This window comes from Squalius cephalus (genome assembly GCF_949319135.1).
Source record: "Squalius cephalus genome assembly, chromosome: 13".
Lineage (NCBI taxonomy): Eukaryota > Metazoa > Chordata > Actinopteri > Cypriniformes > Leuciscidae > Squalius > Squalius cephalus.
This window is the reverse complement of record NC_137134.1, coordinates 33,588,602-33,609,953: the sequence shown is the minus strand read 5'-3', so window position 1 is coordinate 33,609,953 and position 21,352 is coordinate 33,588,602. Positions and strand designations below refer to the sequence as shown.

Here is a 21,352-nt window from a genome sequence, read left to right as displayed (position 1 = left end):
TGATTTCCTTTCTTCTGCTAAACACAAAAGAAGATATTTTAAAGAAGGTTGGTAATTAAACAGTTGCTGGTCCCCATTGACATCCATAGTATTTTTATTTTTTTCCTACTATGGAAGTCAATGGGGTCCATCAGTCGTTTGGTTACCAACTTTCTTCAAAATATCTTCTTTTGTGTTCAGCAGAAGAAAGAAAGTCATACAGGTTTGGAACAACTTGAGGGAGAGTAAATGATGACACAATTTTCATTTTTGGGTGAACTATCCCTTTAATATACTCAATCAAACCTATAGTTAACACTATTTGCATTAAATAACTTGTAAGAATGTGATGCCACCGTCATAAATGTGTTTGAAAGTTAATTTGCTCTTCTCAGAAGGTTCTGAATAATTACATTTATTTATACATGATTAAATAAACACTGTCTATAATAAACCTGTTTTAATGGTACAAAGACCTCATATATGTCAAAAGATCAAGGCACGTTTGATTTCTCATGTCATGACTTCATTAAATACTTTATATATGAAGAGTTCAGATGCAAAAGCCTCTAAGTGCCATCTGAAATTTTCTTCTAGAATGATCATTTTTATCAAGCTCGTATATTTAAGTTCAGTAATTTCACTTAAATTTCAATGAAAATTACCTATTAATTGCTATTTAAGTGAAATTACTTAAATATACAAGCTTGATAAAAAAAAAAAAATGCAGATGGCACTAGAGGTTTTTGCATCTGAACTCTTCATATATATAAAAATAAAGTGGAAAAATATGAAGAAAAAACTATTCATTCTTTCCCTAACATTGACGTAATTTTCCTGTTTTCACTGTTATACGGTAGAAGGGCACTATTGTGCATCTTCTGAAAGAGTGCTGAATCTCCTGATCAAAAGACGATCTCATATTTAATCATATATGTAAAATAACGTGATCATCAACATCAAATAAATCAAAACTGCCTTGTGTTACTGAATGAAATGTCGACTCAGGAAGAGCTACAGGACTGTGAAGCTTTAGGGGTGTTGATGGACTCGATCTACTCCATCTGTGTTTTGATCATCGTTCTGAATCCGATCTGGATGTAGACTTTAACAAAAATGTGATTTTCTCAGCTTTTTGCTCAAAATGTTGCTTTTTTTAACTTACCCACATTCAAGTGTTGAATAAATGAATAGAAAATAATGCATGAAGCTAGAATAAAACAGAGGCTCTGTTCTTTCTTTCGATATATTGCATGTTCAGATATTCGTACAACAAAATATTCAGGGGGGCCATTAAACTTGTGAAAACTAAAAAAAAAAAAACACTGGTAGGGAAAGAGTTAATACTAAAATACAAAAAATACTAGTATAATAATATTTGTCAGCGGTTTTAAAATAACATCCACAAATTAACTGCTGTGTTTAATAGCTCTTTTCCCCTGACAAATAGGTGCAGTGTATCAAAATATACATACATTTTATGTCAGCCTTACAGAAATCTTATCTTTATTATTAAGGCATTTTGTCATTAGGGATGTTAGATGGTTAAAAAAAATAGCAAAATGTTTCTTATATTTGTCGGTGGAATTTAAATGTGAATGATATTCCAGTGTTTATATACTGTAATCAAGGGCAGGTTTGTCTCCGGCTTAGGATCCGCTCTCTACTCAATGGAATCTGCAAGAAAATAAAGAATCATAGAAGGTAAAAATATGGAAAGTATTTGAATGTTCCCATCAATCTACAAATTAATTTAGTCTTCCCACTACAGTGATTTTTAACTATTCACGATGAAATATGAAGCTCTGACAAAGACAGAACAACTATATAATATATCTCTGTTTATAAAAAAAGATGCAAAGAACATATAACTCTTTATTAATAGTTTTCATCTTAGTAAGACATTTAAAAGCTTTGAAAGACCTACTCACAGCAACAATGAATGTATGCATGCTCATCTGTCCATTGCTGGTGATGTGGAGTTTATAATGTCCACAGAGTTTAGGTGTGATGTTAGTGATGGTGAGAGATCCGGTGTTGAGGTTCAGTTTTAAACTGTCTTTGAATTTGAGAATTTTTCCATTATATAGAAGTTTCTCATTGTTCGTTTTATCCAGTGTAGCTATGAGAACAAATTTATCATTGTGTTTTTTGGAATCCGCAAACTTCCAACATATCTTCTCCATTCCCTGTATTTCAGCATCATCGGTGTGTAGCGTGACAGGTTGTCCTTCCATCACTGACACTGACGTGATTTTATCTTCCTTAACAAACACACCTGGAGAACAAACAGAAACAGTTTTTCAGATGTGATTGAACCGCAGTTGTATTGCCAAACACCAGACATCAGAATGCTTAATTAGTGTTTTTAATGAAAAAAAAACAAAACAAAAAAACAGTGGCTTCGCCGGTTGCAGGCAATTTTTATTAACCGACACTTTGAGCCAGTTTCCCGAGAAGTGATTATGGAAACACATGGTATGGTGCTTTGAGCAAATGTTTTTATGCGACATTCTAATTTAATTCACAACTTTGGATGGAAACAACTAACCTTGTGACTTCCTACAGCCTGTATAACTACGGAGCCCCTAAAGGGACATGGTGGTGGGAAAAAAATATGAGTTGGGAGTAAAAATAATTAGTCAATGCAATGCTTTAGCCTTCCCCCGAGAAACTTAGCACTCTCTCGCAAAACATGTACGTTCGGCCGAGAAACGTTTCTTTCGCTTGCAAAACGTTTGCATTCGCCCAAGAAACTATTCTTTTGATTGCAAAATGCTTTGTGTTTCCCCGAGAAACTTAGCGCTCTCTCACAAAACGTTTACGTTCGCCGGAGAAACTTTTCTTCCGCTCGCAAAACGTTTGCGTTCCCCCAAGAAACTTTGCATTCGCTCACAAAATGTTTTGCATTCCCTGAGAAACTTTGCGTTCGCTCTCGAAACCTTTGCTCAACCTTTGCTAGGCAGATTGAAGATACAAGTCAATAATTCATCATAGGCTAAACCCACCCAAAATCTTTGGCTTAAATTCGAAACAATCAAACGAAAAAACTAAATTGTATTTTTTTTTTTCTCCAGATCACGCATATATCATTCGAATTGTACCAACAGCCAAGGAGGAGTTTAAAGAAGTAGTTTTGTTAGAAAGTTCTAAAGGGCGGACAAATTTCACAGAGGAACAGAGAAGTGCTGTACAACATGATCCAACAAGCCTGCAGTTTCTTTACACCTCCTCATTGCTCTCTGTGTTTGGGACTGTGGAAATGCCAATCAATAAAGCTCATCATCCTAAGGTTGAAACCTGGATTTGCTCAGAGGACACAGCAACACCCTTTCCCCCACAGATCCCAGCTAACAGGTTTGATTGTTTGTAATATCTGCAAAATACACATCTCTCCTCTGTGTGACAACTCCCTGCAGTAGTTGTGGGTCAGTGTTAAGTCAAGCACTCGACTGATAGTTTAAAACAGCTCACCATCACCTCATTTACTCATGTTTTAGTTTCTCTTTCACACACCGGCGATCATTTCAGCTTCATTCTGACTCTAATGTTTCTCTATAGACCTGGAAATGACTCTCTAGACAAGAAAGAAATCCTGAAATCTGAAAGTCTTTCACGAAATTTGACAAACACATAAATACAGTGTTCAAACATGCTTCTTTAAGCTTCGACGACTAGTAAAAGTAAAACCTATTCCGCCAATATTCTTTTTTTTTAAAAAAATAAGATTTTACTGATTGGATTACTGTAACTCACTTCACTTTGGGATTAGCCAGTCAGCTTTATCCCACTTTCAGATTCATTCAAGTTTCAAGATTCAAATTTTCAAGATTCAGATTCAAGTCATCGTTTTGAGGGTCTGGGACTGATGCATGCTAAGTATTGCAAATTAAATCATTACTATCGAGTGTCACCTGCGCAGCGCACCAGCCTCGTATCGCCAACTTAAATAAAAAAACTCACAATGAAAGTAATGGCGGATGTCAACAGATGACTGCCGCACACACATAATAAAGCATAAACAAAACATAATGTAAAATCCAGGCCTGGTCCTGTCTCATCCTTCACTGTCATCGCTCCTCTTTTTATGCTTCCGCTCCTCCGTGAGATACGAGGCCTTGTTCCGTTCTCTCACGACCCTCGGGCTCGTCCTGCTTACCACAGATATTTTTCCAAGGTATTTGAAAATTCCGGTATCGTGATAACACTATTAGTGTCGGACATTTGCTGACAAATAAAAGTGAATTTCTCAGTCCAGGTAACAATAAGAACGAGTAAACATTGCTGATTTACATACACTACCAGTGGCGTAGCGGATGGACACACATGATAACCCCTCTGCTTAAAGGAACACTTCGACTTTTTGGGACTTTATCTTATTCACTGTATCCCCGAGAGTTAGATAAGTGCATACGTACCCTTTTCATCTCCGTGCGTGCCGTATCTCTGTTTGACGCACCCACCGCTAGCCTAGCTTAGCACAAAGACTGGAGGTAAACGGCTCCAGCTAGCATACTGCTCCCAATAAGTGACAAATAACACCAACATTTTCCTATTTACATATTGTGATTTGTATAGTCACAGCGTGTATGAATAACATGGTCACGACCATTCATGACCATTTAATCCAAATTGGGTTAAATGAACCCAGCGTCTTTACCCAACAGTCTAAACCCTGCCATCCTCTTAGTCACACCCCTCACCTGAGGACATTATATAAACCTGCTCCTCCAGTTTTCTGTTCAACCTCACCTTATAATACTGGGTCTACACCCAGCTAACAGTGAACATATTCAGATCTTTAGCTAACGTTCTGGCAAGGTTCTCTCAACATTTAGAAATAGCTACCTAGTATCATGGTTCAGAGAAAATTAAAAAAAATAACATTCCAAAACTGTTTGCAAAATTCTAAAATAGAATGGAATTCTCTAATGTTCCCATTACCAACAAAACATAACCAACTTAATGTGAACGTTAGCAAAATGTTGAACACACTTTTGTTAGCTGGGATATACGCTGCCAGTTTCTATTGTGCTTCACGACAACACGAACCATATGCTGAACAAAGACACAGTATCCTGCAATATAAGCACATGATATCTTACCGTCTGTCTCCACAGCTAACAAAGGAACTGCACCTGTTTTAACCAAAATCACAGACTTCATTAAATAACACCTTTTGACATAGTAACTTTCAACCAAGTTGCACACAGTTGTACAGTAACTTACCATTTTGTGAACAACTGTCCTTATTATACGTTTTCCAATCTGAGAAAAAAACACATAGATAATGTCTTGAATGTGAATGTATATGAAACAAGAACACAGAAGTAAATGTAACCTTTCTTACAAAACTTTATTTTGCATAATTGACCGTTCTTTTGTGAAATCAGCTCTAGGTAACACGTACCAGCTTGATCTGCCCGTTTAAGCTTGTGTTGATGGTACCAGTAAACACCACACAAAACTGCAGCCAGAGCCAGAGCACAAACACACACCAGCGCTATTTCACCTGCAGACAAACCTGCTGCGATAATGGAAAGAGAGAAACCATATCAGTATTAGAACTGATAAAACTTTATTGATTAGCTTTTATTGATTATTCGTACCTGCACATGTGTGACAGAGTGTGTTGATGTCCAGATGTGTGGTCTGGTTGCTGATGGGATTGTTCAGCACACAGCTGTAGGTGTTTTTATCCTGATATTCCACCTCCAGAGGTAGAGAGAGACTGATGCTGAGATCAGACGCACTGATGCTGGACAATACACTGATTCCTCTGTACCAGGAGAGAGTCACATGACTCACATTCACCACTGATGAACACACCAATGAACATGATGATGATGAAGATGATGAAGAACAGTGTGAAGAGTTACTGGTGATGACAGGAACAGGCAGACGAGCTGGAAAACATCAGAGAATAACATGTTTCACTCTACAATGGATTGACACAGCAATGCGATGAAATCAAACCAAATGCATCAAGAGAACGACTCACCAGAAACAATAATGCTGAATTTCTTCAGTGGGACCTCATTTCCACCAAAGATCTGTAGTTCATAATCGCCACTGTGTTCAGTTGTGGTGTTTGTGATGGTCAGAGATCCAGTCTTGTCCAGATGCAGACTATCTCTGAATCTCCCATCAAGAACTTCATCATATAATGAGACCTTATTGACAGCATTGATGATTTGAGCTATTCGAGTGCTGACGGTTCCAAATGTCCACAGTATGCGTTCATATTTCTGTATATTAGTAAGATCAGTGTGTAGAGTAACAGAATCTCCCTCCATCACGAACACTGACTTTCCTTCAACTGTAACACCAAACACACCTGGAGAAAAGAGACAGTTTCTCAGGCAGAGAGTTCAGTTTTGTGTTCAACATAAGAAATAAAGTAGGATTGATCTGGAACAACATGAGGCTGAGTAAATGATGACAGAGTTTAATGTTTTGGTGAACTATTCCTTTAAGTCTTATTCCTCCTGCAATCCTGTTCAAGTCTTTACAGATCCAAGGACAGAGTTCAAGTCCCGCAGGATATTTTGTGAATACAGTAACAACAAAATGGTGAATAAGAAATTAGTTCTCAGGTTAGTTCACTGAATCCTGAGTAATGTTAATGCAATAGTGAACAAGACATCAGCACAGAAACAAAGCATCATGTTGGTTTCATACCTTAAGAAAACTAACCATGATTTACTATAGTAAAAGTGTTATAACCATGGTTTCTTGGAAGATTGATTGATTTGTATAACCACAGTTTTACTGCAAAGAAATACCATGGTTAAACTATATTAGTGTATAGCAAAACCATTGTTTATTTTTCGTAAGGGTTTTTAATAGGCTACTTGCACTGTAGAATAAGACGTTTTTCTTTCACAATCTCCAGACAGTTTCAAGACCTCTAGACCACAAAGACATTTTTTTTTTTTTGCTTTGATTCGCCCTAAATTAATATTTTTTTCTTTAAAGTTTAAGTGAAGTGCGAAACCATTTAAATAGGCCTACTCACCGTCCACGAGTAATGCGGCGAAGATTAAAATAAACATCATATTTCTGTACGTGTGAGTACAAATTGAGTAAACGAAGTCCATTGTTATGAAAGTTTTCCATTGTGTCAGATTGTTCGATGTCATAGAGCCGTTTTTAAACGAGCAACGATTATTCTTCCACTTTTCTAAGCGAGTTTATTATAAACTGACTTCAGATCGATAGATTTATACGAGTTTACACGAATAAAAAAAAAATCTCGACTCATTGAAGACATTCAGAACGAAGCTCCTTCAGCCTCACGGGTAAGCCCTTCACAACACTCAGACTTGCAGTCGACTCTTATGCACTGAGATGTAGACGCGCTTATTTTATACCAGAAAATCCCTACCTAGCTTCCTGTGGTGGGTGTGAGGGGGGAGAGGGGGGGAGGGGGGGAGGGGGGGGTGGTGTGACTTACTGGCAATCATATTTCTCTTCGTCATCACCTTGAACACTGCTTTTTATGCTTTTGGATTGCAGAAGTTATTGAACTTTAAAGGAAATCATATGTTTGTCTTCTAGAAACTTGTTTTATCTTTATAATGAGTTTTCTAACCACAATATAGATCTATATATCTGTAGGAGACATTTATGTTTATTGTTGGCATGATATTTTATTTTGTTTGGATATATTTATATTAGTATTTTGGACACTGGGTGACACTGATTAGATGCACATGGTTGTATACACTCTCAGAAATAAAGGTACAGTGAGGGTACAATTAAGTACTTTAAGGTACAAATTTCACAAATGTGCCAGCAAAGGAACAAACATGTATCCAACTGAGTACCAAAAAGTACCTTTCCAAAGAAAAGGGGTACACAATGAAATATGCATGGTGAAAGGTACATATATGTACCCTTTGAAAAGTCATATAAAGTAATAGTTAAGGTACAACATTCACAAATTTACCATTAAAGGTCCTATCGTGTTCCCATGGGGTACTTAGAAGTACCTTTCGGGTACACATCCTGTAGGGGGCATAGGTGACAGGAAGTGGTAGCCACAGGTAGGGGGAGCACATACCGTCCTCACCAGACAACAGAGCACAGAGCACGGATTAGAGTCTACAGATCAGAACAACTGGAAACAAGATAAGAAATCAACTGGTGTGTTCATCTGTTTGTACAATTTACTACAATAAACCACAAACCTCAACTGCAATAATCTCTGCAAAATCTTTGTGTGTCTGTAAAAACTTCACTCCTACCTGTGCATGATAGTAAAACTAGAGGTACAGCAAGGCAAGGATTGCCAAAACACTATCTATCTATCATTCGTTCTTTCTTCTGTCTGTCTGTCTTATCATTCAATCTGTCTATCGTTCGTTCTATCGTTCTATCATTCTATCTATCTAAATATATAAAACAATGGATACATTTCTAGTTAATCTGTGTAAATGAATTCTGAAAGAAAAAAAAAATACATTTAAAAAAAAGTAGGCCTAATTACATTTTTGATTGGCCTTATATGTTTTAACATTATCCTTTTTTCCCCCAGCAGTTGCGGGAATCTTCTGTAAGCTTTTCAAATAAAAGCAGTGAACTGAATTTCTCATCTCTGACATTTCTTTTTACACAGATTGTGGAATCGATGGTGCATTGAGACAACTCTCACAGGTGAGGTAAACTCACACATACAGAGATAACTGTAAGGGGTCCTGTGTGCTTTTTAGGTGGCAATTAACTGCTTTGTTCTAAACCACAGAAGTCTTTCACATCTACCCCTGGCTCCATTCATTCTAAAATAATGCATGCAAGCCTTTCTCCTGAAACTCAACTCAAGTTGTTTGCCTCTTACAGCTACTATGAAAACAGACATCTCTTGTGGGTACAGTATAGTTCCTGTTACCAGAGAATGACTAATAAGGGGAGAAGTTCCACTCTCAGGAGCATAATATGTTGACTTTCAGTAAACTTCCGGCTTCTGAACTGGTTGCAGTTCCACTCTGGCTCCATATGAGGGCGCTCACAGGACGAGTGCAGAATGAATGGAGGTCAATGGAGCTATACCCCTCAAAATCCACTTTTCTCAGGATATAATTTTTTGTCTAGTAGTTTGAATGTTGTATTCGAAAGGAGATGCAAAGAAATTACACATTGCTGGGTGTTAGATTTTTTAGAGTCACTTATTTGCTTTAAAAAGTTTTTTAAAATGTCAATGCTTCATACACATCGTACGACCAGAGATACTGCTTTACGGCAATCCCTCATTCACTTTGGTGCTTTCGCGCTCTGCACTTTCTTTTCACTTGAGGCATCGACAACACAGCTGACACAGGTAAATACATGTGCTAGAAGAGTTTCTGTTTTGTTGTTAAAAAAAAAAATGTCCGCCTTAACATTCTGGCCCCGCATCGGATGCCATCAAGCGGTATCTCTGGTCGTAATCAGTCCTTCACTGACCAATCATTCTGAACTGACTGTTCATTAGCAAGAATGCTAGCGTGTTTTGGGCAACAACAACTCAACCTGTAAGAAATCGAAAGGACATAAGTACTCGTTCATTCAACTTTTCAAAACCTGCAATTTCTCAACGGCAATCGGGTGAAAGAGACAAATTTAGCCGTCTAGCTTCATAGACAACGGGCAACCAGATGAGACACAGGGCCCACGACTGATATAAATTATCCAGACAGAAATTTACTGCCAATTTTCAATGGGAAAATACCCAAGCAACAATCGATCGGCAAGATTGCCCAGCAACATTGCTCAAAAAGTTGCCCTGTGTATCATCACCTTTAGCCTTCCCCTGGTCACGGACTTGAGACTTGCTAGGAATTTTCTCACTCAAACCATTGTCTGCTGCTCCTTCTGATTGCTTTTAGAGGGAAAAGCTGCCTATATTTGGCAAACAATCCGGTGCTTATCTGTGTTTGCGCTCTGGAGAACATAAAAAGCTTCTATTTACGTGTTTTTGCAGCGTTGAGCAATGCAGCCTCAACAAATCTCTGGCGTTTTGAGCGGCGAGTTTTTGAGCATAGACGCTTTAATAACAAATAATTGATCTGGACCATTAATGCTGAAATGTTGTGCTGTGACACGTAACTATTTCAAGGAAATCTAAAAAAATATATGTATAATATTAATATATATTATATTTTTTAAGGGGAAGCACATCTCTTTAGCCTTACCCCGTTGTTGGTTCACCCTCCGCCTTTGGCAACAATATTACAGTAAAGACACTGAAGTCCTCTGATGTCATTTTCACTACAATTGATAATTGAGAGGCAAGATGCTGTTATATATTTTCAATCAAAATCAGGCTGACTAAGCAAGTACTTGACAATTAAACTGGGCACACGGGGCCTGTTTTCTATATGCTATATTTTTGGCATATAAATGCATTTAGGTCAAGCTGATTCCTCCCTGATATAGATCTCATGAAATTAAGTGCCACTTAAAAGTTATTGCACCAAAATACTTTTGTTCTGCTTTGCATCTCTCACAGCTGACCACAGGCTGGTGACCTTAAGATGAAAATGTCACAAATGGCCACAATCAGGGAAACTACATTTTGAACTTTTTGTTTCATAGACATTGCACAATCAATTCTTTCCATTGAGATATACAATATGAGGTAAACAATGGCTTAAATATAAAAAAATATAAAGACATATTTAATGTAATCCAATTATATGAAATCTCAAGGGCAATTAGCAATGTTTTAGTATAAAGTCGTTTTTGGGGGTTGTTTTTTTAACATGCCACTATACAGCGGACTAAAGTCATCTTTGAAGTATGAATTGAGATTCTCAGACATTGCTTTGTTATTGTTGTTCTAGTCATCTGTTTAATGGTCATAAATATTTCTCCATCTTTGTATTCTTCGTTAAAGCCATTTTGAACCATTGCAGTGAACTGGGCCTATTAGAAGCTGCTTCTTATTTTGCTAATGCAATACAACAGTAATTGTAATGATGAAAAATGCTTCTTTACATTGACTTTCTTTGTTGAGTTTTACCTCAGTGCTGGTTATTACAAGAAACAACTGAGCACTATGGAATTTCATTAGTTAGGTCATTAAATGAGTAATGTAAGCATGATTAAGCTTACCTGTTCCTTAACTTGCTATTATACCATCTGAGCAAGCATTTCTGGATGTACCTCACATCATGCTTTAGAGTGAAGACTAGGGGTAAACCAAACCCATGATGCAAAACTTATGTGTTGCTTGTACACATTTGTGCAGTGCAACTTGTAGAGATCTTGTGGAAAGCCTGAAACCCTGAGATATTTGACCATCATGACCTCAGATCACCTATGCTTATAGATTTTGTGTGTGTTTGTGTACTGTCTTTGACCTACATTATGAGGAACCAACAACTGACTTTTTAAAGGTGGGGTATGTGATTCTCTTTATTGTTCATTTTTTCAAAATCACTTAAAATCCTATTCCTAACCCACTTACAGCCACTGAGTTAGAAGCACTGAAATGAAAATTAAGCAATTTTATCATCTGTGGAACGGGAAGGACTCGAAAAACTCCAGCCAATCATTTCCAAGACCACCTAGAATCATTGGACAGTTCGTCAATCAAATGGTCGTACACACATCTCCAACACATATTGCTCCCTGACGTGTCAACAGTGGCTTTGGCCAGGTGGGGTTTATAACATGGGGGCGGAGCTTTAGATTCTAGAGAGCGTTTAATTGGACAAAAGATGTGATGAGAAGCTAAAGTCTGCAGTGATGTCATAAAAATCCGTGATCCATTTTAGCGGAAGCGGAAGAGACTGTAAGTTTTGAATGTAACCCAGTAGAATAGAATTCAACAGTTAATGGGTTATTTCAGTTTATTTGTTTTAGTCTTAAGTCAATTTATTTGTTTATTTCTTTATTTTTTTTGGTTGAGTCAGAATGTAGGCTCATAATTGGCCGACGCTGGTCATGTGTGTGATGCTGGCCAATAGTGAGCCTACGTTCTGACGTACAACACAGAAGCGTTGCGCTGTTACACTACGTGAACTCACTCAGAGGAACACACAGAAGAAAATTAAGAGTTGAATAAAGTCGTTTTTTTGCGCACAGAAAGTATTCTTGTCATTTGATAAACTTAAGGTTGAGCCACTGTAGTCACTTGGACTATTTTAAACATTGTCTTTAACTTTCGGGGCCGGCAGATATCAATTTTCTTGCAGCCTATGGAGGAGTGATCCAGCTCTCAGATTTCATCAAAAATATCTTAATTTGCATTGCGAAGATGAACGAAAGTCTTACAGGGTTTAAATAGACTGAGTAATTACTGACAGAATTTTCATTTTTGGGTGAACTAACCCTTTAAGGTTAACATATTCATACTGAAAGCTAAAAAAGTTCAATTTTGATTTCAGGGGGCCTTGATTTCTAGTGAAATTTCACTAGTATTGGTACTAAAGAAATCTTGAAATCGTGACAATCTTTCTCTGTGAGCGATGTGAGTTTCTTCTCTTGTTTCCCATTTTCTTTTCAAGTTCTCTTTTAATGAAAGTATCAAAATAATGATAATAATAATAAACTTTATTTTATAAAGCGCATTTAAAAGCAACTTCTCAAAGCGCTGTACACAAAATAAGCAATACAAATGTAACATCAACAATTAAATGCTAATTTAAAAAAATATGTCTTAAGTCTACCTTAAAAAATGTCATAGCTCTGAGCTTCCCTAAGATCAAGCGGAAGAGAATTCCAAAGGACAGGAGCATATGAAGAAAAAGCCCTGTCACCCATAGATCGTAAGCGTGTATGAGGAACAACCAACAAGTTGGATTGTGAAGATTGCAGTCTCCGAGTTGGGGGTTGCAATGCTTTATATGTCAGCATCATAATTTTAAAATCTACTCTGAATCTGACTGGAAACCAGTGTAAGGACTCCAAAACTGGAGTGATATGATTGCATACCCTGGACCCAGTCAATATACGAGTTCTGTACATATTTCAGTTTGTTTAGTGTGGATTTTAAGACTCCAGCTAAAAGGGCGTTACAATAATCTATCCTAAAGACGACAAAGGAATTCATCAGGTTTTCAACTACTGAGAAATTTAGCATAGGACGTAATCTTGCTATATTTCTGAGGTGAAAAAAAGGATGATTTAACTGTACTCTGGACAAAAGAATCAAATGAAAGACTAGTGTCAAAAATAGAGGCCAAGCGATCGTAACAAATGACCAAGTGGTGACAGATAAATATTAAAGAGTAGAGGGCCCAAGACTGAGCCCTGGGGAACACCAGTGAGAACAGAGCTAATCTCAGACCTGAAACGAACTGAGAACGGTCAGTGAAATAGGATTTAAACCACTTCAAAGCTGTCCCCGACACCAAAATCTTGTTCAAGGCGGGTGAGTAATAGACTATGATCAACAGTATCAAAAGCTGCTCTTAAATCAAGAAGGATGAGAATGGAAATTACACCAGAGTCAGAAGCCATCAACAAATCATTGGTAACTTTGACCAAAGGCGTTTCAAGTACTGTGGAATCTACAAAAACCTGACTGAAGAGGATCAAACAGGTTATTAATTGTAAGATGGTAACACAAATGAGAGGCAACAACATGCTCAAGTATAATAATAAGTGTTATGTAGGTGTTAATAAGTGTCTATTTGGCCGCCTCAGTCTCAGTCTGATTAAGGTTCGAGTCTCTGAGAGTCTTCATCAAAAAAGCGCATCCTGATCAGGAGACGAGTCTTCAGCTCCACTTGCCTGTATATAAAAAAACACACATTCACAAAAGGTAAAAGAAATAAACCGGATTGATGTTTGAGTTACACAAAGGCAAAAAATAACTAAATATCTTAAAATGTAGGATGTTTCTCTTCACATTTAAAACAATAATTCATCTTTCATCAAGAACCTGCACATTTAAATGCTTGAAATATTATTTAAATAAATTATTCTAAGTATATAATACTATAAAATGTGAATCACACACAAACATTTATTGAGCGCACAGATGTGAATCTGTTTTGCAGTCAGACAGATTCAGTTGATGTAGTTTCTCACCTGTTTATCGCGCTCCGTCCTGTTCGCTTCTGGAGGAAACACAACAAACTCTATTAAACACTTTACTTTAGTTAGAGTAAAAAATATCTTTTAAAGATGTTTTTAAATCTCATATTTCAGTCTTATTCAATCATTTGTATGTTACACTCACCGTTCCTTCTTGCTCTGCGCTTGTAACAGTAAATCACAGCAACAATCAAAAGAATAACAGCGACAGCAACAGCGACGGCTGCATATATTCCTAGCTGGAATGGAGTCGGACCTGAACCTGGAAGAGATAAAGACAGACAGTCATTGTTATTTACAAACTGACTAATAAATCAACTTCAACAGTATTTTTGTCCGATATCTATTGATACACGTGTCTACTCTGGTCATCAGTTGTATGATGTGGATTTAAGTGGGAAATGGCTCCATCTTGTGTGTTTTTGAAGAACTAAGCATCAAGCACTGTGAGATCAACTGGAAACACCAGCACAGAAACACTAACTATTCATACATTCATTTTTTATCTTCATAACATTAGTTAATAACTTCTTTTTTTTTTTTTTCATGTGAAGAATTATTTTGTCAAACAGACCTCAATGAAAACATTTACTGGGTTGATATATAAACATGTTATGAACATATTTTGTGTTAACTTCAAATCCACTGCACTTTGGATTCTTGGTGAACTAAAAAATAAATAGATGTATTTAAATTGATGATAAAAGGTGATAAGAAATGATATAGACCAGAACAAAACAGTTTAAACTACCACCAATAGAAAAACTAGTTTGTTTTTAAATCATAATTTGAAGTTAAAGCTATAAATTACAGTTTAAGAGTAAATGTGTTTTTCTACACTACCAGTCGGTAGGTTTGGTAAGATTTTTAATATTTTTGAAATGAGTCTCTTCTGCTCACCAACGCTGCATTTATTTGGTTAAAAGATTATTATTGTTGTTATGACAATTTAAAATAATGGTTTTCTATTTTAAAATGTAATGAATTCCTGTGATCAAAGCTGAATTTTCAGCATCATTACTCCAGTCTTCAGTGTCACATGATGATTCAAAAATCATTCTGATATGATGATTTGATGCTCATGAAACATTCATATTATTATAAATGTTGAAAAGTTATTTACATTTTTATTTCAGGATTCTTTGACGAATAGAAAGTTTAAAAGAACAGCATTTATTTAGAATAAAAAACACATAGAAACAAAAATACATAGAACAGTTCTATTTTACATTGTAATAATATTTCACAATATTACTTTTTTTTATGAAATAAATTCAGCCTTGGTGAGCAGAAGAGATTACTTTTAAAAACATTAAAACTCTTACTGATCCAAAACTTAGGACTGGTAGTGTATATGCTGTGTGTGAATTAATATACAGATAAAGAAAACACCCCTGAATGTCACTGCAAAACTATGAAACACTTTAATGATGTGATTTAAATGTACAAGACTTGCTTTTAAACATGAAGACTCACCATGAACATAAACACTGAAGATCTTTTCACTGATTCTGCTGTCGCTGATGATCATTAGTTTATAAACTCCAGAGTCTGTGTTTCTGGTGTTTGTGATGCTCAGAGATCCAGTGTGATGATACATCTTCAGTCTGCCTCTGAATCTCTCAGTATCTTCATTACACTGAACATCTGCACTACAGATAAAACTGGAATCTCTAATGCTTGCATTTTCTCCACTGATTTCAGTGATGAGAATGCCATTATAATACCATCTAACCAGTAATTGTTGGTTTGTTAGAATACCAGTGTTTAGAATGAAAGGATTTCCCTCCATCTTTTCTTTCGTATCAACCCCAGACACACCTGGAGAAGAAACAATTAACATTAGTCAAACAAATGCATAATAGTGCTTTGAAAATGCTTTTTCTACATATCATAAAGATTGTGAGTAGAGAGATATGTCTGGATTCACGGTGAACATTGACTTCATGAACATCATACAACCATGAATAAATGTGTTTTTGAAGAAATGATCTTTATGCTGTGTGTGAATTAATATACAGGTAAAGAGAAAACAGCCCTGAATGTCACTGCAAAACTATTAAACACTTTAATGATGTGATTTAAATGGACAAGACTTGCTTTTAAACATGAAGACTCACCACGAAAAGAAACACTGAAGATCTTTTCACTGAATCTGTTTCTGTTGTTGATCAGTAGTGTATATTCTCCAGAGTCTGTGTTTGTGATGTTCATGATGGTCAGAGATCCAGTCTGATGATCCAGCTTCAGTCTGCCTCTGAATCTCTCAGTATTATTACACTGAACATCTGTACAGATCTGACTCTGATTTCTGTTGATTAGAGCGATACGAATGCCATTAAGATACCATGTCATTCTGTCTTGTTGGTTTGTTTGAACACCAGAGTTTAGAGTGACTGAATCTCCCTCCATCCCGGACACTTTATCAACCCCAGACACACCTGGAGAAGAAACAATTAACATTAGTCAAACAAATGCATAATAGTGCTTTGAAAATGCTCTCCTACATATCATAAAGATTGTAAGTAGAGAGATATGTCTGGATTCACAATGAACATTCACTTCATGAACATCATACAACCATGAATATTATGATACTCCATGAAATTGTGCCATTTCCCAAAAAATTAAGATCCAATTGAAGATTTTTTTTTTATCGTTATTATTTTACCGTTTCAATCTTACACTTAAATAACATGTTTTCATTTACACTTTTATTCACCCACAGTGACTCACACTAGTAACAACTGATGACATCACGGCTTGATCTTTGCTTGACCAATCAGCGGAAAGAGGCGTTTTATTCCCGCTCGTGTAGAGATGGAAAAATACAACGTGTGTATCCAGTTTGGTTTTACTGTCTTTCCATTTGGCGGATTACAACAAAGTTTGATGAAAACACAAACAAAAATATGAAAAAAAGAAAAGATTTGCGATTTCTTATGTTAATGAGAAGGGTCGAATATGTGATAAATGAACGATTTCTTTGTTTTTCCGTTTAAGACAAAAACGAGAAAACCAATTATCCGAAGGTACACGGACCAATAAATAATGTCTCAGCAAAAGTATGAAACACATTAATGATGTGATTGAAATGGACAAGACTTGCTTTTAAACATGAAGACTCACCAGTAACATAAACACTGAAGATCTTTTCACTGAAGCTGCTGTCGCTGGTGATATGTAGTGTATAATCTCCAGAGTCTGTGTTTCTGGTGTTCATGATGGTCAGAGATCCAGTCTGATAATCCAGCTTCAGTCTGCCTCTGAATCTCTCAGTATATTCATTACACTGAACATCTGTACAGATATTACTGAGATCTCCATTGATCCGAGCGAGGAGATAGCCAATATACCAATTAATATTTTCATGTTGGTTTGTTTGAACACCAGTGTATAAAGTGACTGAATCTCCCTCCTTCACTGCCACTCTAACTTTCTCAGCGGCACCAGACACACCTGAAGAAGAAACAATTAACATTAGCCAAATAAATGCATAATAGTGCTGTAAAAAAAATTTATACACATCATACAATAGTGTTCAGATGTCTGTATTCATAATGTAACACAGAAGAACACCATTGATTTACACTGTAGCATCTGGACCAATCAGACACATACAAATGATTCAAATATCCATTCACCATCAAGACCACGTCAGCAAAGATCAACTGGAGCCTCAACAGATTGCATCAGGACAGTTTAATTCAAATAGGCGAGACATGCAAGTATCAAACTTAGTCTCATTATTTGATGCATTAAGTATCCTTACCCCTTTAAAGAAGGGCGTGTTAGAACTAAACTGATGGTTTGCTCAAGGCTGTTGATCTGCTGAACTCCAAACAATGCTATAACTTCTTGCTTTCCTGTATTCTGCTTCAGCTCTCTTTCCCTTGGTAAACTGTGCATGTGTGTATGTTAGAGTAGTTTAAGTGTTTAGACTAGTTAATAAAATCTTGTTCATGTCACACGTAAAGTTGTCTGTGTCTCAAGCTCATAACTGGAGTCACTAATCATAGATTTTGTCTACTTGCTCTTAGTAGTACTGTAAATTAAGAAAGACATTTCACATGCCCCGGAAATGTACATTTCTTAGAGTTAATAAACAATTAATCCTGAGTGTTCACAGGACAAACAGGCTAATTGATTGTAATATTAATTTACGACATTTAGGTAATTATACTAACTGATCCAAATATTCATAATCAATTATAACCAGTTATTATTGATTATTAATATTTCATAGAGCTAATTTGATACAACACTTTCACTCATAAGACAAAATTCACGAGGCTCATGGAACAACTTGTGTTATCTTACAACACATGGACATTATGAGTATTACCCATAAAAATACGTTAGAAAAATTGTGCCATTTTCCTAAAACATTAAAGTACAATGGAACGTTTATTATTGTAATCGTTATGATTTTTACTGTTTCAATCTTACACTTAAATGAAATTATGTTTTCTTTTACACTTTTATTCATCCAAAGTTCATTTGTTCATTTACACTAGGCTACATTCAATGCACATTTGATCAGTTAAATGCAAATGTATCTACATTTACTCACGGTATGAAGCCATGTTACTTTTAGTGGTTTTTATACCATGTCACTACAACTGCACATTGACAGGGTCAGGGACATATTTAATATAATTTAATATTTTGGCCATGTTTTGAATGAAGCTGGGTTGTGCCGCGAAATCATCGTTCATTTTTATCGTTGACCAGAAAAGAGATCACGTCTTACATTGATGGAGTAGAAGACAAAAAATACATGAATATCCGTCGTCGAATATAAAGCTAATAGAGCATATTATGAAACTTTGTCGGTCGTTTTACCGGGAAAAGAGTTAGTAATGTATGATTGTCTTACCATGCAGACGTAAGCACACCAACAATAAGAAAAGAGATCTAGAGACATGCTTCATTTTCGCTTTTTGCTCAAAGATGAACGCAGATTCAGTGAAGTAAAAGTGATCGGTTGTTACTCTGTATTAGTGGCGACCAGTACCGTTGAAAAACAGAGTTAGGACACTCCCTTATAGGCTACCCTCACACCGCCACCGGCCAGTAGCACCTCAATGCCCTACACGAGATCCAGTGGGCGGAGTTGGATCCAGATATAAGGGGTGGAGATTGGTAGGGTTTAGGAATCAGGGGTGGAGATGGGTAGGTTTAGACGTAAGGTGGGAGGAGTTGGATGTGGATCCGACTCCTCCCCCTGGATTCATTTTCTGCAGTGATGACCATCTCCCGCAGGCGAGCGGGATATTTTTTATTCCCAGGTTGGTAGGGGAAAAGGTACCGCCTTTTTCGCTTCTGATTGGCAGATTGGCAGACTGTCGGCTAGTCTGTTTTGATCGTCTTTACAACATACGTAAAGGAAGTCAATCCAACATAGCATAGGGGAGAGCGGGGCACAAAGTAACGCTTTTTGACTTTCTCTGTTTGTATAAATCTACTTATGGTTATTATTATTTTTTCCCCACATAAATTTCCCTCATGTCTAGTACAATTATGTGGGTTTGTTTTATTAATACAGTATATATAATACTTTTTTTCCGAAAGAAAGAAAGTGAAATGTGACAACATGCCCCGTAGGTGGAGTTAGAGTACATTGTAACAAGTGAGGGGCACATTGTAACATTACCATATGACAGCTTAAAATGTAATCTGATCTAATAAAAAAAAATATACAAGACAAACTAAAATATTTTCTTAATTAAATACAATTATTAACTTTTTCATATAAAATAATGGCATTTTTTAATAATTAAATATAAACTAATTTTTGAGTTTCGACTACAAACACAGGAAAACACAGCTATACAACATAGTTCAAAACAAATAAATAATTAGTAATTTCTGAACATTGACTCTCAGTCTTTATTCACCTTTTTCTCACGTTTTCTCAATAAAATTAATAAAAGTATAGAATATAATAGCATATTTCTAATAGGGGCACATTGTAACGCAGTGTTACAACATGCCCCGCCTGCACAACTGGGATTTAAACCCGGCGAGTGTCTTCTGCTAGTTAGCGAAGCATTAAAGAGCTATCTCAACTGTTAAATAACATATTGGAGATTAAAATAATATCAGATTTGTCTAATTTTAAATAAACACAAAAAATAGAGATGAAAATTTAACTTAACTAAGAAATTTACTTGCTATGGTTTAATAAATGTCTATGGATATCTTCCAAAAAAAAATATATATATATATATTTTGGCGCAATTTTTCTCTATAGTGTTGATATGGCAACTAGTCAATACACCAAGTTTCATCATGCTAGCATGTGTGGAAGTATTTAAAACAAGTGTGTTACATTGTGCCCCGCGCTGCCCTACTAAGAAAAGCGCTATATGTGCGTGTCTTCAGATTTATATTCCAAGTTCACAATTTCATAGCCTGTTTAGATCGTGTTTAGATTAGTCTTAGCTGTTTGGGGGAATTTTGTGACGAACATGTGAACTTGGGAGTACAAATCTGACCAGCCTACGTTTCGTAAACTCGCCGTGGCTCTCAAGTACTGAACAGTTAGAGTACATAAGCATAGGCCTATGCATTGCCTGGGTTTAAGATGTATCCAATACAATAAAACGCCACTATTTTGCCCAGCTGTGTGCAGTGCACTATTCTAGACTAATGAAAACTAGACTAATGAAAATCATCATGCTCAGCTTTGACTTAAGGTCCATTAAATAATACAAACAATTACACAGAGGGAACTATGGAAAGCAGTGAGACATGTAATGACTATTGTACACTGCAGTTGAGTAACATTGACGACCACTGTTGAAGAATTTCCCTCATGTAAAAGTCTGAATGCTGTAATGCCCCGCAGAAAATACTCACAAATGGAAAAGTACCCAAAAGTCTGTAAATGCAGGTGCTGGGATGCGCTGGCAGATAAACATGTTTTTTGAGATGTTCCACCAATAGAAGAAGGTTTAGGGAGAGATGTATCTAATGAGGGCAAGGACACAAGGAGTGACAAAGAACATTATTCAAATCAGACTTCAGTACCTGTGCAAGCAATACAAGCAACAAGTGTGCCTGCTGTTGATCGTTACAAAAGACAATCACCTTTGAAACCTCTGTCTGTGCCTTCAAAGTCTTTTGCTACTTCCTTGGCTCGTGCATGTTATTGCTGTGGATCTACAAAACACCTTGCAAATGATTCCAGATGTCCTGCAGTTTCTGTTAAGTGCAATAATTGTGTTGTTCACAGCAAACACATTCTGAACATGAGATTGAACTGCCTGAGCTTCAGGTTCTTTACATGCATGATTCAGTATCTAATAAGATAAAGTGTACTACTACTATCATGACTGCATCA

At 36.4% G+C, this 21,352-nt stretch overlaps 2 protein-coding genes across 5 annotated transcripts; both read right to left on the bottom strand.

The window, feature by feature from the left end:
- Window positions 1–957: 957 nt before the first annotated feature.
- LOC307169994 (uncharacterized protein) lies at window positions 958–7,368 on the bottom strand. Of its 2 annotated transcripts, none has more exons than XM_079890920.1 (8): window positions 6,998–7,368; window positions 5,981–6,316; window positions 5,589–5,885; window positions 5,390–5,506; window positions 5,209–5,247; window positions 5,052–5,117; window positions 1,911–2,257; window positions 958–1,656 (listed from the first exon to the last, which is right to left on the bottom strand). In XM_079890920.1, exons 1-8 carry the CDS (start codon window positions 7,119–7,121, stop codon window positions 1,606–1,608), a joined length of 1,377 nt encoding a protein of 458 aa, XP_079747046.1. In that variant the 5' UTR covers window positions 7,122–7,368; the 3' UTR covers window positions 958–1,605. The 2 variants fall into 2 exon arrangements, with proteins under 2 accessions (XP_079747046.1, XP_079747047.1); XM_079890921.1 differs by having other exon boundaries at window positions 5,085–5,117.
- A 3,821-nt stretch (window positions 7,369–11,189) lies between these two features.
- LOC307170001 (uncharacterized protein) lies at window positions 11,190–19,043 on the bottom strand. 3 transcript variants are annotated; one of them, XM_079890931.1, is made up of 7 exons: window positions 18,884–19,043; window positions 17,134–17,463; window positions 16,125–16,445; window positions 15,481–15,825; window positions 14,150–14,266; window positions 13,999–14,027; window positions 11,190–13,698 (listed from the first exon to the last, which is right to left on the bottom strand). In XM_079890931.1, exons 1-7 carry the CDS (start codon window positions 18,936–18,938, stop codon window positions 13,651–13,653), a joined length of 1,245 nt encoding a protein of 414 aa, XP_079747057.1. In that variant the 5' UTR covers window positions 18,939–19,043; the 3' UTR covers window positions 11,190–13,650. The 3 variants fall into 3 exon arrangements, with proteins under 3 accessions (XP_079747057.1, XP_079747055.1, XP_079747056.1); XM_079890929.1 differs by having other exon boundaries at window positions 13,056–13,698; window positions 14,150–14,260; window positions 15,469–15,825; window positions 18,884–19,008; XM_079890930.1 differs by having other exon boundaries at window positions 13,056–13,698; window positions 13,999–14,024; window positions 14,150–14,260; window positions 15,469–15,825; window positions 18,884–19,008.
- Window positions 19,044–21,352: the final 2,309 nt, after the last annotated feature.